The sequence below is a fragment of the Calonectris borealis genome, chromosome 14 (genome assembly GCF_964195595.1).
Source record: "Calonectris borealis chromosome 14, bCalBor7.hap1.2, whole genome shotgun sequence".
Classification (NCBI taxonomy): Eukaryota; Metazoa; Chordata; class Aves; order Procellariiformes; family Procellariidae; genus Calonectris; species Calonectris borealis.
This window is the reverse complement of record NC_134325.1, coordinates 12,736,161-12,753,988: the sequence shown is the minus strand read 5'-3', so window position 1 is coordinate 12,753,988 and position 17,828 is coordinate 12,736,161. Positions and strand designations below refer to the sequence as shown.

Sequence of the window (17,828 nt, the reverse complement as noted above, 5' to 3'; positions counted from 1 at the left end):
ATCTGACCTTCAGGGAGACAGAAATTAACAGGTGAATGTTCTTTCCAGTCAGCGGAGAAACTGGAACACTGAAGGAGGAGTTTTCACAAACCGTCCCTACACCACTGCTCTCTTGAACTTCAGCCTTCACTCTGCATCGATGGTAACCTCATTGTGAAACACAGTTTGTTTTTCTTCCAGCCCCTTTACTCAATGCATCCATGATATATGCCACAAAATGTATACCACAGTTTGCACACTATATACTAAAATAAAAGCACTGATAGAAGAACCGATATAAATCTCCTAAACATATTACTGCAACTCAAACACCTGCTTTACTGCGTACAAGAGGTAATGATCTGATGCAATCCCACATACATGAGCAATACAAGTAACTCATGAATTTACACCTGCAGTACATTAAGTAAATGGAAATCTTAAGAGAATAGGAGATTCCTTAACCTTCATCTTTTCTAGTCAGGCACTCTATGTTTAACCAGGCAAAGAGACAATGCCTCATAGGGTTCGGCCACCAAATCTGTAAGAATAATAATAAAAAATTGTCCCACTAGATTCTCAGGACTAGATAACAGCCTAGATTTCCACCAAAGCACTGCAATGCATACACTGTACACCCACATCCACTAACAATATATGCATTATAAATTAAAAAGAAGACGCATTAGAGATTATACTGCGCTGTTCAGATGAACAGTGATAGTGATAGGGCAGGTAAACACTGATACTTCAGGAGAGACGGGCTTCTGGGACCAGGGCCCGCACGTTCACTCCCAGCAGGATGGGCTGCTCAGGCAACACCACAGCAGCCTGGAGAACTGCCAGCGGAGCCGCTCGCTGCCCAGCTGCAAGTGCACTCAGAGCACGGCCGAAAGCACGGCCAAAGCTCCTACGCTGTGTCTTTCCCTGCTCCAAGGGCTGAGCAGCCCCCAGGAGCAATTCAGCTAAGGCCAGGGGGATAATCAGGGGGCCAACAGTTGAATTAACCAAAGAAGGGAAAAAATAAAAATCCCTGGTAAGGCCCAGAGTTATAGGAGAGACACCAGACCGATCCCTCCACAAGTCCTAAAGGAGTCAAAACTACGCAAGGCCAGATGCAGCCAAACTGGCCTGCCAGGATCCAACAGAAATTTTTGTTCGAGCAAGGACTGAAGGATTTGGCCTCCCAGTCTAGTTCTGCCTTTACTGGTAAATATACAACTCCCTTTAACTTCAATGGGAACAGCACAGAGGCAGAACTGGACTATAAATATTTAGAATTTGAGTTAGTTGGTGAAAAAAGGAGCCAGTGTATTTTGTTCTCTGGTTCTAGGCAGCCAGAAACAGACCTCGAAACACAGCCATAAAATGTAACTCTAGATAACTGGGAAACAAAGACTGATACTTATGCAACATAAAACGCTAAGCAAGCGCTATGTGTTGTAGAGTATTTAGAAGCGCTTGCATTTACCATTAGCCCAGCAAATCCTTAACACTCGGAGAGTAGCTCTTTTAAAATGATTAATCTCAAAGTTGTACAGATTGTACAAAGATTAATAAAAATGAAGGGTTTACAGATGAGAATGTGTGATGAAAAACAGAGCAGCTTTAGAGAGTTGTATCAATCTAAGTGGTTATAAAAAAACTCATAAAAGATGACATTCTAATCTGAATATTTTAAAAAATAATCAAGCTGCAATTTCTCTCTCACACCATTTTTACTTTGTTAAACTGAAATTGTCTGTCTAATGTATAAAGCAGTTACAACTTAATCTGAAGAGTTAAGCTTTTTATTATTATTTCATAAACCAAAAAAGGCAAGCTTTAGGGCATACTGAGGAGAGTTAGAAAATTTCAGATGAAACGTGAATACACATTGATTCATGAGATTCAGACTTGGAAGAATAAAAAAAGCCAGAAAGCAAGATTACATAAAACAGGCACCACATTAAGCCTCAATTTAATTGTGTTTCAATGCAGGAACAGGAATTTTAGGGTTTAGAAACAGAGCCAAAAATGAGGCAAAGTGAGGGTGTGGGCTAGTCACGTTGATAACAGAACATAAAGGAAGAGAAGTAGAGTTAATTCCCTCTGCTAAAATATTTACCATCCTAGCACCCTGGGAAAAATATGTATGGAGACAGCAAAAAGATTCTGATTAGTTATATAGAAGATCATGTTTCTGCCTGTTTTTTGTCTAATACTATTATGGAGGGTGGAATATAAAGCTGCATTTTTAGCTGCACTTTCCAAGGCAAAGGAATATTAAAAAATGTGATTTCACAGATTACAGCCCTTCTGCCATCTTCAGTGAGAAAACCAGCTGGTTGATGAAAGGAAGGCACTGGATTTTCAGGGGACCCTAGTCTCTCTGACCTCAATAGTCTTCGTTTGGTTTGGGTTTTTTTACGATTGACCTGAGTGGAATCAGGGCTTCACCCAACACTTCCCTTCAAAATGAGACCCTCAGCTATCAGTGGGAAAGGGGAAATTCAGTATCAGAGACAAGAGGTCATTGTCCATTTCCAACTCATGTTGACGGCAGAACTGAACCCAAGAAAGAAGTTTTGCACCTCCAAATTTTACTAATAATACCATCATAGCTAAACAGAAAAACTTTTACAATTCACTCCTAGACAAAATAAGTTTTCAATGTCTTGTTTTAGATGCAATTTTAGTAGTGTTCTATAGAGATCATACCTAATTTTCCTTCCAGTGAGCCTGAGCAAACAGCAATATATACAAATGTCCATGAAACATGCTGACTATTTAACACCTGAGCAAAACCAAAAAGAAAAGAAAAAAAAAAACAAACAAATTTTGTCTGGTTATATACTCAATTTCAGATGACTGTTGGAAATACGAATCAAAACTTTTTACTCAAGCAGCTGAAGAGACAACTATGCAATATTTCTGTTAAGTCTTGCTGTTGGGTGTGTAGCTACACTTCTTGCCTACCATGCCATATCATTTCCTGCTTGGTATAAATCATTTCCATGTCACTTTTATACAGAACTCATCAAAATATCAAGGAGGTTTTTATAGTCATGAGGTCTACCTCTACAACATCACTATGAAGGGAAGCAGTATTTTCCACATTGGACAAATGAGAAAGCAACACAAAAATATTAAGGACAGAAACTGAAAGGAAAGGTGTCCACTAATGTGGGACATCCATTTTGAGATCTCTGGCACCTGAGTTCTCAGGGTAATAAGCAAAGGACCCACTGACCTTCCTGCAACAGTATCAATCTGATCTCCGCTGCTCCAAACAAAATACCGCAAAACAGGAACAAACCATCAGCAGTCTGAAGAGATAAAATCCAGTCCCACAGTGATGTTCACTGCCTTAACCATGAAGTTTTCCTTTCAGATCCTTGAAGCTGCCAGTTGGTGTGACAACTCTCTCAGACAACAAGCCAGCCCTCCTTCTTGTCTACCCAAAGTTCAGAAGGTGACAGAGAAGTCCCTGGACAAACAGGCAACACATAATCAATGCTCACAAGGTGCCAAGTGTGGACTGTTCTTCCCTCAAATGAGTTCCAAGCACAACTTGAACTCAACCTTTGGCATTCAGAACCTAAGTGAAAATCTACAGATTCAAGTCACTTGGACTATATGATAGCAGTAGGGGGTTGTCGTCTTCTTCCAGAGACAACTCCTTGCAGAGAGAAGCTCATTTGGGGCCATCAGACCTCCTTTTGGTTTGCCAGCAAGTAAGTAGAAATGTCTAGAAGTCAACTTTTGGGACCTACTCCATGTCCTGGAGTAGTCTGGCTGCAGCCTTTTCTATCTGCTTCCCCATTTACACCTCTCTCCCCTTCCCCTGCCAGTCTATCACGTTGTTGTACTCTGCCAGAAGACAACATCTCTGTTCACCTTATGTGTCTCTCTCCACCACTTAGCAATGGCTGGCCAGGCACTCTATTCCATACCTTTTACTGCCCACCTCTGCTTGACGCTCAGGCCGTAGCTTCTGCAGTTCCCTAATGCTTACACCTACTGAAAGCTAAAGACTAAAACCCACCACGACGAAGAAACTTCTTGCCCTCCATTCCAATATCTGACATTAAAATATCCAGGGAGGAAAACGCATTCAGGAAAAAAAGTCTTCTAAAGCCTTAAAGCCATAGCCTGAAGCAGGCTCTGAGCAGATAAAATCATTCGATAGTTTAGATGCCAGGCCCTTGCTTCTGATCACACACGAACAGGACTGTTCATAAGCTTGCAACTCAACGGGAATGATTTTCACAATGACTGAAAAGAACACAGCTTTGGTCACCTGACAGTATTCCTTGCCAAATTTCAAACTCTTAATCTGAAGCAAGGAGATTCTAGAGCTGATCAGTCAAATATTGACAAGAATATAAACAGCTAAAACCAGAATGCGCTCAGATAAACCGCTAGACAACTTAAGCATAGAAGCTGCTAACTAACTCTACCTGAAATGCACGGCAATAGCTTCATTTCAGTATATTAAACTTATGCTGAACATGAACCCAGAAAGCAAGCTACTGAACTGGTCTACTGTCAAGTATAAAGTGTATGGCCCCTAAGTTTTATATAACTGTAGAGTCCCCTAACTATTTGCAGAACTTACTGGAAATGTTTTCTTCCTTCTTATAATGTGCAAAAACCTTATCGAAGCCAGGAAGTGCTGGGGAGAACTTAAGGCAAGGAGCTAAACTGTCATCAGTGGACAGAATCTAGAAGCTCCATATTTCAACAGAAAGATTGATTCCAAAATTCTTAAATTACAAGATTGAGAAAAGCATCTGAAATACTAAACGCCTGGGAATCACTTATGAACAGTTCATATATTTTAAAGATGTAAATCTTGGGAAGAATACCTTATGTTCATGGCAACTGAGATTGGAGGTACTGTGTATTGTAACTCTCAGCCAGAAAAGACAGATAACTATTTTGGCTCATATTACCAGTGATGAGGCTATGTCTAGCACTGATTTTCCACAGATTCTACAATCTTGGCCTATACCAAAACTTTCAGCTTTGTTTTACCATAGATCATTCATCTTGATTTCTTTCCCCCGCCCCTTTCATGCATCCTAGGTCACATACTTTACACTGCTAACAGTCTGACTCCTGGACAAGTAAGAAGCCATTTATTTTGTTCAGTACTCCTTTAATACTTCTATTGTGTCTTTTTTTTTTCACTGAGTTCCCCAAAGAATAACCTCTTCCTTGCTTTAATAACTTGGACCTCAGTCAAGGTTGATGTGTTTCTCCATTTTGCAGGATATTTTCTTCAGAAGAGACAAAACAGTGTCTAATATTGCAATGACTGATCTTTAAAGGGTACAGTTTAAAAGAGGAAATCAAGAACACTTATGGAAAAAAAAAGTAGGAAATAACCTTTAAAAAGAGAGGATTGGCAGCGAAGACACTGAACTGTACACAACTGTAGGATTTGGGGATCTTCTCTAACCACAAAAGAGCTCCTTGACAGACCTCTTCAGGCTCAATTCACTCGTTCATTCCAATGCAGATAGTTTACTATGCTATTATCTTGTCCCTCTAACCTTCAAACACCATTTGTGAATGAGCTAGAAGCAGACCCATAATATTTTTTTCCTTTATCAGGCTATAGCACTGAACACAAAGTCCATATTGAACCAGGTTTTCACATTTATGGACAACTACATGAAAGCATAGATCTATGTGGGCTTTTCCAGATTTCTCCTGTTGTTCACTTGAGACTGTTCGCACACGCTTAGACACTGAGAACATCTCAAAGCACGTCGGTGATACCTACCTTCGGTAGGGGAGTTTTCACAGCCAACCACCTACTCGGAGCAGAGCAGGCACTCTTTGGCTTTATCTCGGCTAAGATCAAAAGGTGGCTCTTTTGCTCAGGGTAGTGATTGCAGACGAAACAAGGTGAAGTTACGGTAGCGCACCGACCCAGCGGGTCTCGGTCCTCCCTCACGCTCCCCGGGCGCGTCAGAGGACCGCCAGCCCGGAGCAGGACTACCGGAGGCAGCGGGCACAGGCCACCGAGCAGCCCGGCCCCGGCCCCGAGAGCTTCGCGCCGCCTTGCTGCTTCTCCCTGTGCTCCCCCGCACCCCGCCCTCGCCCCAGGGCCCGGCCCCGGAGAGCGGGAGGCCGGGTGCCGGCTGGGGAGGCCCGGCGGGGGAGATGCCCGCCCAGGCGGGGTCCGGGAGCGCTGCCCCCCCCAGCGGCCGCCACCCCGGCGGGGCCCCGCGGCGCCTCGGGGCCTTCCTGCCCGCCCCGCGGCAGGAAGCCCCGCGGGGGAGGCGGGCCGGAGCCTCTTCCCGGCAGGTGGGAGGGCGACAATGGCCGGGAGGAAGGAAGCCGGGAGGCGGCAGGGCCGGGACACAGGACGCAGGGCCTGGCGAAGGGAGGGAAAGGGAAGAGGGACGGTAGGAAGGGGCGACAGCTCGAGGAGGAGAGCGCGGAGGGGCCGCAGCTGCCCCGGGGGACCGGCCCCGGGGGCCGCACCGCGCCCAGCCCTGCCCGGGGACCCCCCGGCCGGCCCCTCCGCGGCTCTGGCGCGGAGCCCCGCGGGGCAGAGCAGGCGGCTGCAGCCTGCTGCCGGAGAGCTTCGCCTTGTAAATACCTGTGCTTAACTTCATGGGCGTGAACCAGCCAGCACCCTAACACTTGGCTTAATTATCACAAGTATTTCTAGAAGCACGGTACGCTACAGCCAGGTGATGAGCCGCTCGCGGAACTGGTCAGTAATTTTTCGTGCTAGTGACTGGATTCAAGTCGTAAAATAGAAGATAAAGTTAGCTCAGTAATACAACTACACTAGGGCAAAAGATTAGAAAAGAATAAAGCACCTTACCCCTTCAGTGTGGATCCCAAGTTCATTTGATTCCATGTCATGCATTCAAGCTGTGAGGTCATTTGGTATAAATTGTCGCTGTTGTGAAAATATGTAGAATTAGAACTAAAATTACTGTGATCAAATTAAAACCGATACGTCAAGATAGCAACATTTTCTTTGTTACTGTTTTTAAATATGTAACAGCAGAAAGTGAATTTCCTGTATTTAATCCCTTTTATCGATGTATTACGAATTTTAAAAAAAGAAAAGGAAATAATGGAAAAGAATGGCTGTGGATTAAAAGTCTCTTTGAATCTGCAAGCCTGTCAATGTATAAATAGCTGAAAGTGGAGACATTCAACTTTTTCCTTACAGAAAAGTTATATCCGATATTGACCCATTGAAATGGATGAAACGAAATGTAGGCAGCCTGGCGGGCTAACGAAGCAGATTATTTGTTTTAAAAAGGCAAATCTGTTAACCGTTTTAACCAGGAGAGTGAGAGACCACGTGGCTAATGGAGCGAAGCAGCTATCGTGACTCGTGATGGATGTTACTACATAGAGGGGCCTGACAGGCAGGAGAATAATGAAGTGGCTGCGCCGTGCCGAAGCCCCGCGCTGGAACATGCCCTTTCCCCGCCGGTACCTGCACGGGCGGCTGCTGCGCACCGCGGTTTCCCCACCGCCGCGCTCCGCTCCGAAGTGGCAAACTCGGGGAGCGCGGCCGCGGTAAGGGACAGCGGGATGCGGCGGCGCGCAGGGGCGGCCCCGGGCCGCTGCCGCCGCGGAGCCCCGCGGAGCGGCTCGCCCAGCCGTGCCCCCCCCCCCCCCCCCCGCTGGCGAAGGGATCCCCGCGATGCCGAAGAGGGGCCGTCGCCTGTGGCGTGCCGCCCCGCGGGGCGGGCTGCGGGGGCTCCCCCGCGCCGGGCTCTCCCCAACGCGCAGCTCCCCGCCGCCGCGCAGCCTCGCCCCGGCGAGCCGCAGGGGGGGACGAGGCGGGAGCCCCCGGGCCTTTCAGCCGGGCGCTGTGATTGATGCCGGGGAACAGCCGCTCACAATAAACGCAAGTCTCCCTGCTGATTAATTACACCTAAACTCGCTGGACTTATGCAGTGAATTTATATCGTTCTGTTATTAGAAGAGGGTATTTTTTTTTCTTATTTTTTTTTCTTCGTGGCAGGTAGAAGCGACCTAAAAAAAGTCAGATTCCAGTGGGAAGCTTTTGCATATAAAAACAAATTAAGTGACTTCAATCTCGAAGTATGCGTAATATCATTTGTCAGTATCACTGGACACTATTATTCATTAGTGTGTCTGAAGTGCTATTATGCTACTACAATGTCCTGCATATCAGCTCAGGAATTGTTAAACTCTCCTGCAGTTTCCCCATTTGCAACAGCAGTCCGTGCTGGTCTGTGCCAACTACGTTTTGCAATTCCACGAATTCTTCCTGTAATGCTGCTGTAATTAATTCCTCCAGGACCCTGATTTTTATTAGAAGTGCCCGCCCGATGCATTTACAGCAGGAGATTTCCCTTTAACTTTCTTTCGCTTGACAGTTCATTTATAAGAGCCTCCCCCACAATATCCACTTTTTCCCCTCCTTTGCTTTTTCATAAAGCAATACACTTATTCATCTTGTCACTAGCTCGCAGCCACTGTATTGCATGCCGCCTTTGGGTGACAGTGTCCAAAACAAACCGCTCGGAAACCAGCGCAATGTCCAGCGGCGAGGCGAACCCGCAGCTCACCGTCTTCCCCTCCCCGTCCGAAGCTCCCTCCCGCCCTCCCCGATGTACAGCCGCGCTTCGCTCCTGGCTTTGCAGCTCCGACAACAGCTTAACGGCGGAGCCCGAGCTGGCTTCACCCTTCGAAGGGAGCCCGGAGTGGCTTTCGGGCAGGCTGGGCGTCCTGTAAAGCCCTCGGAGAAAGAGGGCGAGCGAAACTCCGCTCTTCCTGCTAAATCCCGCTCTGCCGCAGTCGGTCCCTCTGGCTCGGGGTGGCCCCAGGAGAGACCCGCAGTCCTCGCCCCCGCCTTGCCCTCCCGCTGCTCTTGCGGTGGGGCAGGAGCCGGGGGAATGAGTGCCGGGAGAAGAGGCGCCCGGGCTCGAACCCCACGCCAGCCCGGCTCGGCACCCCACGCCAGCCGTGGCCGCCCCCCGGCGCGGCAGCCGAGCGGGGGCGCGTTTCAGCCGCGCGACTTGGGGAGAAGGAGACGTTTGACTTGAGACTCTGAGAGTGGATTCCCGCGGGATGCGCTGCGGTCTCTCGGCTCGCCCCGGGTGGGCTATGCCCCGGCACCGGGGTGCCCACGGAGGGGCACCCCCACACCCCTCACACGGGCTGCAGAGGGGGTCAGTGTGATCTCTGCTGCCGGCAGTGGCCAAGGGGAGAATTTTCTTCTCTGTGGAGACCCTGCGAGGTTTACATCTCGAAAAACCCGGGACTGCCCACGCTTTGTCTAAATCGTGCGGAAGCGGCCCTGGGGCGGGAGGCAGGTGGGCACGGCCGGGCTGCGCGCCCCGGCAGGCCCGGAGGCGGGAATGGCCGCGCCGGCCGCCGTTTGCCCGGGGATCATCGGGCATCGACACAGGATTAAACGTCTCGCATCTGACATGTGACAGAGAACAGGACATCCCTAACTCCATGTACGCCTCGCCATGGTTTATTATTGACACTACCACGAGATGATCTCATGGAATTAACAGCTCCTCTCAAAATCTCGGCTTCGGATGAGGTTTGAATGATGAGAAGGAAAGCGGGGTCTCCGGGGATACGCCTGCACTGATTCCAATCTGAATCCTTGGCCCTCCAAACTGCCACAAAGAAGACACTAAAAATAACTTATTTCATTACAGAGATGCTTTTAAAGAGAAACGAGAGGAAGGGGGGGAACATTTCTACAACGGGGATTAATGTAAGTTGGAGTGGAATAAAAGGAAGTCAACGCTGAGCAAAAAGGGAACTTAAAAGGAAACCAGTAGTAGATCATATAGAGTTTGTTTTGGCCTGCATTGCAGTATTACCGAGTTCTTGACCTCTGCACAGAAAGAGCTATAATCTGAACCGAGACTCCTCCACTTTTAAAGTCTTTGTAAGTGTGACTCACAGTAAATTTTCAACATCGAGCATGTTTACTACATTAAACAGCGCGAGGTAGAAAAGTTCACATCACCATTTTAATGGTCCCACAAATGCTAGTCATCTAACGCACGCTTGCAGCCTGCGCGGGTTTGTCATCCATGTCCAGCTATCAACAACAGGCGCAGTATTCCTTGGCAGAGGAGCGGACTGCGCTATAAACAGAGAGCAAGTAGTTGCCGAGGCGAGAGATTTCAGAGATACTTCTGCTTCCAGTATAAGAATTACGATCTTTAACCATTTCATCCAAGCTGTCGCCTTCCCGACCGCTTTGCCTTGGTGCGGAAGACAAGGGAACGCTCTTCAGCCCGAGGCCTGGCACCATCAGGCCGGGACCTCTCCTGGCCGAAGGACCCTGCCGCTCCCGCCTGTTCGCCACCCGGCGCGGCGCGGCTCCCCGCGGGCCGGGCTGGAGGGCCGCGGACGCGCTCCGCGGAGGGCGGGGAAGACGATAGCGGCTTCATGACGGTCTCTTGCACCCAGCTGAGACGACGAGGAGGGAGAAGAGAGAGCATCAGGTGGAGGTGGTTCACTCCTGCATCTCCTCGCGGCTGCTTTCTTGCTCCACCTCTGCTGGCGGGAGGATTACCCTTTGGGTCTCGCTCCGGCAGCAGAGATCCCAGACGGGGATGACGGGGGAATGGAGCCCGGCGGCACCCAGCGAGCGGGTGCAAGGCCGAGCGGACCCGAAGCCTCGGCCGGAGTGGGTGGGCGAGGGACCACAAACGACGCCCGTGGGCTACTCGAGGGAGGCGCAGAGGAGAGGCGGTGCGGGGCAGGCACCGGCCGTCCCATCCCGCCGGGAAAAGAGGCAACACCTCCCGCTCCCCGACTCGGTTCCTCCCGCCACGTTGCTCCCTCTCCGCTGCTACAGGCGAACCGGAGCGCCTGCTGTCCTCAGTCAGTGCGAGGAGCGACAGACGCGACGAACCCCGTCACGCCGGGGATAAGCACCATCCCCTGCGTACTTGCTGCGCGCTCCGCGCAGCGGTCACCAGGTGCGCACGGAGGCGCGCAGCGGGGATGGGCATGGACGCGGGGAGCCTCACCGCCCCATCCTTGCCAGCCCCGGCGCTCAGATGCGGCAACCGAGCCATCAGTTGTCAAAGCAGAGCTGGCAAACCTGACCTGAACTGCGAAAAGCAAAAAAATCTTCGCAAAGGAGGTACAGAATAAATACGGTCTTAAAAAAAAATAGTAAAGATTCCACCAGATCAATATGAATATTGACTCAGTGCGGTCGGTTTTCAGGCCGTTGGAAATGTGGCTAATGAGTCACGCCCGTTTTTGCACGGTAACTAGTCACCCACTTTCTTGACAACACTTTCTAGGAAGAACACTTGCGTAGTAGGAAAATCGTTTTTTCCAGGTGCTTTTGACCATGTGCAGGAGGGGACAAGGGGAGGCCGCACCGAACTCACCCACCTGTTCGAGCTTAGGTGCTGGAGCAGGCTTTGTACAACAGGAGCTGCCCTCCAACAACAAGTTCTGCCCTGACTTACACCCCCACACATCAGTATTGGCTCGCGTGAGGTTTAAGGGCTTAAATCCTTATCCTACCGAAGTAAGCAGTAAACCTCCCGGGGAGCAGAGTAGGATCATGGCTAAGGTCGGGAAGAAATCGGCCCCGTAGCGCAGCGCTGCCCACTCGCGCCGGCGTCCGGGTCCCGACGCGCTGGGCGGGAGGCGGCCGCGTTAGGGCGATGCCAAGCTGTGCTCACCCCCGCCCCGATGCTTCCTCGGTAGAGGCACATGGAGGAGAGAGCTCTCGGCACAAGCAGCGGTTTCCTATCGGAATCACACCTCCCAGGACTGGGCTCGCTCCACTAAACGTACAAACGAATACAAACGCCGCAGGAGGGAGTGCCCGCGGTGCCGCCGCCGGGAGCCCCGACGCGGGAGCGGGGCACCGGGCAGCGGGGGCGAGCCTTGAGGCCCGGCGGGGCTGGGGAGAGCGGCGGCTGCCCGCGGCGGCTCGGAGCTGCCCTCCCAAAGCCTCCCTACAAATCATATTTATAGATTTCCCTGCGAGGCGAGCAATCTCTGTCACTTCAGCGCAGGAGTTCGCCCCGCCAATTATTCTGCAAGCTAATCTCTCTGGATAGGCTTCTTTCCTTCCTTCATTACCTCATTCCCTCCTTCCCTTGACGTCAACTCACGTTCATTAGCGAAGTGGCTTCTGGAAGTGACAGAATTTTGTTGTCCCACGTCCAGTGTTGATTAATCAGAGATGATATAACCGGCCTACAAGAGGAGCCGCTCGCGGCTTCCTTCGCGGAGGCATATTGTTTTGTGTGCGAGAGTTACTTAGCAACTCCAAGATACGGGACTGGCTCCAAGTTCACAAAAAGTTGAAGAATAAATTTTGGGGAACTTCTTTGCTCATTAAACACGTTGTAAAACTGCAAGAGACACGCCCAGCTCCCATGCCAGGCCGAAGAAAACGGGAAGCCGCGCTTGCAACGGACCCTTCTATTGGCAACCAGGTGCTCGCAGCAAAGCTCCAGATGCACCTTTCTCCCAGCAAGGAAATCCGATAGGTTTATCGCCCCGTTTACAACAAATGACCTCCCTGCAGACCAGTCCCCGTCGCTCCTGGGAGCCATCGGAAGGGCTCTTGGTCTGCAAGAGGAAGCCCCTGCACGGAGCTGAGTTGTAATTCCCTGCCCGATCCCTCTACCACGCTCTGCCCATCGCTGCTGCTCACCAGCGAGCGCTCCCGCACCTTCCCGGCTGTGGAGACTCCCAACCGGGAGCGGGGAGGAGGCGCAGGGGCAGGGCCGCGCCGGCCGGTGCGCCTTGCGGGCCGGATCCTGTGGCTCTGCAGCCTGAGCCGAGGCGGAGGGGATGCGTGCGGGGCGGGGGACCGCGCTTGCCTCGGGCAGAGGGGGGATGCTCTGGAGCAGGGTCAGGGCTGGGCTCCGCCGGCGGAGCCCTGCCGCCTGGGCTCTGCGGAGCTGCCCCGGGCACTTCCCCCCGGCGCGGATGTCCGCACCTGGGCAAATCCCTTCGCACCAGCGGGCTCCGTGCGGGACAGGCGTGCTCCAAGGAGGCCTGGCAGCCCAGCTCCCGCGTCCCAGAGGCGGCCGGCACCTGCCGCCGGAGAGCGGCTCCCCCGAGCCGGCAGCACAGTGCCCGAGCCCCGCGGGGGATGCTCGGCCAGCGCCGAGCCGCGCCACCACCCCCCGCAAAGCCCGGCCCGGGAGGGCGAGGTGGCCCGGGAGAGCTCTGAGACACGGCGGGGCCGGGGCGGAGGGCGCGGCGACTTGTTTTGTTTTGGGGGCGGGGTGTGTGTGTGTGCTGGTTTTTTTGTTTGTTTTGTTTTTTTAACGTGTGAATCTTTTTTTCTTTTGAGAAAGGAAAAAATAAATCTGTTTCCTTGCATAAAATAGAAAGCTGTTTGAGCGGCATGCGGGGCAGAGACCACGGCCGCGCAACAACCCGCGCAGAAGGAGGCAAGGCAAAGCTCCCTGCCGGCGGAGGTACCTGTTGTAGGGGGTCCGGAGGAGCAGGGCCTGACTGCCCGTGCAGCTGTCGGTGGGCGTGTGACAGCCGTACACCGGGGGCGGCACCGAGTACTGCTGGTCCCCTGCGGAGAAAGCGGCGAAGAGTTAACCCCTGCGGCGAGCGGCCGTTCCCCCCCGCCCTGCGCTGCAGAGGGGGCTGCAGGGCCCCGTCCTCCAGCGTTTGGGCAGCTCTAGCTCTGTGCCGGGCGCGACTCCGGAACCACCCCGGATCGCCAGCCTTTGAGACGGGCCCCCGCGGCCGGGAGCGCGGACCGCACCCGCGGAGGCTGACATTACCTAGCGAGGGCTGCTGGCTGATGGGGTCCTCGTGTTTGAAGGAATGGTTTGTAAACTGAGCGGCGTGGTGAGACGGCGTGTGGCCATAGCTCGGGGTCCCGTCAAAGGCCACGGTGCTGTAACCTGCCGAAGAGACCACAGCGGGGTTAGGAGGAGCCTTGAGCCCCCTCGCCCACCGGCTTCCCGCGAAGCCTCTCCGAGCAGGCGTCGAGCGAGAGGAGCCCACGCCCGGCCGAGCGCCGCAGGCTCCCGCCGCCACGCACCCACGGCACCGCCGCGGGCTGCCGAAATACTGCGCATTTATGGCACCGTGTTGATCTTCCCCCGGTGCTGCTGCCCACGGTGGGGAAAAAGACACAGAAAGGCTTCGTTCCCTCTTCCACCGCCGCCCCCTCCCCAGCACACGCACTTCGCAAGGCTGTGGGCGCAGGATGGTGCGGGTGGGACCCCCGTGGGACCCCCCCGCCCCGGGGAGAGGCGAGCCGGGCAGCCGCACCGAGGGGCGGAAAGTCGGAAGTCTCGTTCGTGTTTAAAGAGAACAGATCGGCTTCGGTAATAAAAAGGATGTTTTCATTAATTGTTGCTCATATTAAAGAGGAAGATTCCCATCTGCTCAGTGTACTCCTCTGCCGTTTCCAATTTAGAAGGTACCCTTTAATCTCTCTCTCTCTTTTTTTTTTCCCTAAGAGCAGCTTTCTGCAATAAAGAGGCGGAATGTTACATGCAAAAATAAAACTCCTCCTTTCAGCGAAAATTGCTCTCCAAAATAATAAACAGCCTATTTTGTTTCCTACACCGAGCAGATTCAGATGGAAAGAGACCACCTCTGCTGACCCCGGGCCGACACGAAATCGTAAATCAGGTGCTTGGACACCAACTTTCATTAATGACTTGGAGCTGGCTAAACAACTTCAGCTAAAAAAGTAATTACAAAGCAATATTATCTCAGAGGCTTCTCGGCTCATCAGCATTTACCCCGAGAACCAAGCTCCTCCGAGAGTCACTCTTCCAAAAACCAAACCAAAACAAAACAAAAGGTCCGACGCGGGCTGGGAAAAGAAACCAAACCGACGAGGAGCACTGCCTCTCTCACACCCCTCTCCCTTAACCCGCTTATTCCAGCACGGGCATCCTCGTCTGGCAGTGGATGTGACCGGAGGATGATTTTGTTAGTCGAGGGGGAGCACTCGGGCCTGTTTTTAGGCACCCCTCTCAGCTCCCTTCGGTGCCGAGTGCTCGGCGCTGTGCAGGTCTCTGCTTCACCACCGCCGATCGATAATCACAGGGGGTTTCAGAGAGAGTAAAATGGAGAGGCAACAAAGGGATCCGGTTGTTGCCTCTCCATTTTATTGTCACTGCAGACAGCCTGGATCCAGCGACATTACAGGGCTTAATTAACCTGCGGGGTTGCGCGGGAGAAATGAAGGGAGCAACGGGAAGGAAAAAAAATCCAGAAGACTTTGAAACCTTCACCTTCGCGATGATTTTAAGCCGGCCCTGAGACTGCGGGGCTGGGATAGACGTGGGACTGACGCGTCCCCGGCCAAATCTCTCTCACATCCCCCTCGCCCTAGCAGCAGAGCTCCTTTCGCGGCGATGCGAGCAGCGTTGACAGGCCGGTACCTCACGGGCTCCCATCCCACAGCTGTTTCTCGCTCCTTATCTCTTCCCTTAGCCCTCAGGGTAGAGGCTCAACCTTCAACTCCCTTTTCCCCATTTCCCTCTGCCTCTTTTTTAACTTTCAGAAAACACTGACACTTTCTACGTTACTTTTGGCCTGGCGCAGACTTTCGGTGACCTTCAAAACTCAGCTCGGAGCAGAACGAGGTTTTGGCCGCATTTTCCGGTGTTGCCTGACCCAAAGCTTCAGGAATGTGATAAGAAAGTTGAGTTCTGAACCGAGCTGCCGATAGTAAGGTCTCTTTAATTAGGGCGTTATCAGAGCCAGGCCTGATTAAAATGTGCTGAAAATAATTGAAAGTTGTACATCTGCTGGAGTACGGGGCCCGCTGGAGACATCCAGTTGTTGGAGGAGCCCAGCTGGATGAAAGAGACAGGCGAACGAGAAGAGGAAAATTGGGCAGAGGTTTCAAAGCCTTAGTTCCCTCACCCCCACCCCATCCCAGACTTGGCAGCAATGTCATCGCAGAGCCAAGGTAGCGTCTTTCCCACGGTCGGAGGAACCGACTAAAAAAAATAGGAGTTCAACCTTGAGGAGAGCCAAAGCAAGAACATTTTATCCAGCCACGAAAAAAAAAAAAAAAAAAGAAAAAAAGAAAGCAAACGCCCTTTGTCGAATTCCTCCTTGCCGAAGGAGCTCGCTGCGTGTCGCCGAACATAGTTGTGGCTAAGCCCCAGTGCTGCCCGTGCGGGGAGGCAGCCCCGCGCTGAAGGGACGCGGCCCCGCGGCGAGGCCGCGAGGCCTGCGGAGCAGGGGAGGGAGCCGGGACACGGCCCGTGCTCCCCGCAACGGCGCCTTTCTCCAGGCTCTTGCAGGGCCTCGATCCACCCCACTGGGGCCAGGGGGGGTGCGGAGAGGTAATGGGGTCCCGGATCTCCGGGCACGCACAGGTGTGTGTGTGCGGGGCTGGTGGTGCCGCAGACCGAGCACCACCCGCAGAGCGCCGGGCTCCGTGTTTTGGTGCGTTAAAGGTTCCGTTTCGCTCCGCTGCGGTTAAACTCGGACGAAGGATGGCACGGGGACGCAGCTATTTTGTCCCTCGTCCGCCCGCGCACCCACCCAGGGCCGAGTTTATTTCCGTCACCCTCCTTTCCACCTTCTCGTCGCTATTTCGGCCCAGCGATTACAAATCCTCTCCGATGTCTAAAATCCTTTCAGATGTCTTAAGAAAATCCCCGGCAGAGCTCCCTGGCCCGGCGTGCTCTGTGCTGGAGCGATCACAGGCCGCTCCCCGCCGGGTCCCGCCGCTCGGAGCCTGGGGCCTCCGCGGGGCGCGCAGCGGCCCCGGGGCCTCGCCGCCAGCCCGGCCCGGCGCGGCCGAGCCTCTCCCCGAGCTCCAGGGATGCTGCCTATCTTTGCCAGCCGGGTTCGGCGGCACGGCCCTGGCGCCCCGCTCCGCCGTTTCCCAAGTTAGAGCCCGGCGCTGGGCGGACAGCGCGGGCAGAGGTCGGGGGACGAAGGCAGCGGAGCGGTGGCACCGGGACTGCGACCCGGCACTGCCCGGGGGAGACCCGTGCGCGGCCCCGCTGCTGAACAACCACTTCCCCTCCGCCGCCATCGCCTCTCCTCACTGCAAACGTCGCCCCGGGCCGCCTCGCCGGCCTCGGGCCACCCCTCGGCGGCTAGCACAGAACGCGCCCGCCCGGACTCGGCCTCCGCTCTGCCCCCCCGCCCTGCCTCCCTTCGCCAGCCGCCAGAGAGCCGGGGACAGCCCGAATCGCCCGGGTCCTCCCGGGGCCGTCGCCCCCAGCCCCCCTCTGTGGGTACGGAGCTGCGCCCACGGCGCACAGGAAGCCCGAGCCGCGGACGACCCCGCGCCGAAAGCGGCGAGACCCCGGCGAGTCGTCCCGCTCCCACCGGGGCGCGCACCCTCCGCCGCTCCCGCTCTCCCGTCCCCGAGTCTCGGGGCCGCGGCGGCCTGACCCCCCCTCGGCCAGAGTCCCCCGGCGCCCCGCCCGGGGCCGGGGAGTGCGGGGCAGGCGCTCGACAGCCCGCACCTCCGGGGCCAGCTGAAGGAGGGGGAACGAGACCCGAAAGGTCTCGGGCAAGCTCTCCGCACGCTCGCTCCCTCTCCCTTCTTCCTCGCGTTTGCACCGGCAGATGTTTACACTGCAGCCGCTGGAAGAAAAACGATTAGACGATGATCCCGGTGCCACAGGCAGGGGATGACCCATCGCCCGGCCGTGCAGTCCACGGGAATTTCTCAGGGCGGTGCAAACAGCAGCCTGTCCAGGCCACGGAGATGCTGAAAAGAAACTACGAGGAGCCCCTGTTTGTGTGCCGCGGCCTGGGGGCATTCAGCGCTCCCGAGGTTAATTCGACAAGAGGCTTGAAAACACTAACGTGCGGACAGCGGTTTTCGGATTCAGGACGAAGTTTGGAGGTACACCCACCCACCCCAAGATTTGTAC

At 53.6% G+C, this 17,828-nt stretch overlaps 1 protein-coding gene across 4 annotated transcripts in view; it reads right to left on the bottom strand.

Moving 5' to 3' along the window:
* WT1 (WT1 transcription factor) overlaps positions 1 to 17,828 on the bottom strand; it is a 37,370-nt gene that overhangs the window by 18,386 nt on the left and 1,156 nt on the right. For 2 of the 4 annotated variants that reach the window (XM_075163252.1, XM_075163253.1), the window contains exons 2-4: positions 13,737 to 13,859; positions 13,420 to 13,522; positions 6,809 to 6,886 (exon numbers count right to left, since the gene is read on the bottom strand). In XM_075163252.1, the coding sequence (XP_075019353.1) occupies positions 6,809 to 6,886; positions 13,420 to 13,522; positions 13,737 to 13,859 (304 nt within the window). The remainder of the gene's footprint in view (positions 1 to 6,808; positions 6,887 to 13,419; positions 13,523 to 13,736; positions 13,860 to 17,828) is intronic. The other 2 variants (XM_075163256.1, XM_075163255.1) reach the window with 1 other exon arrangement.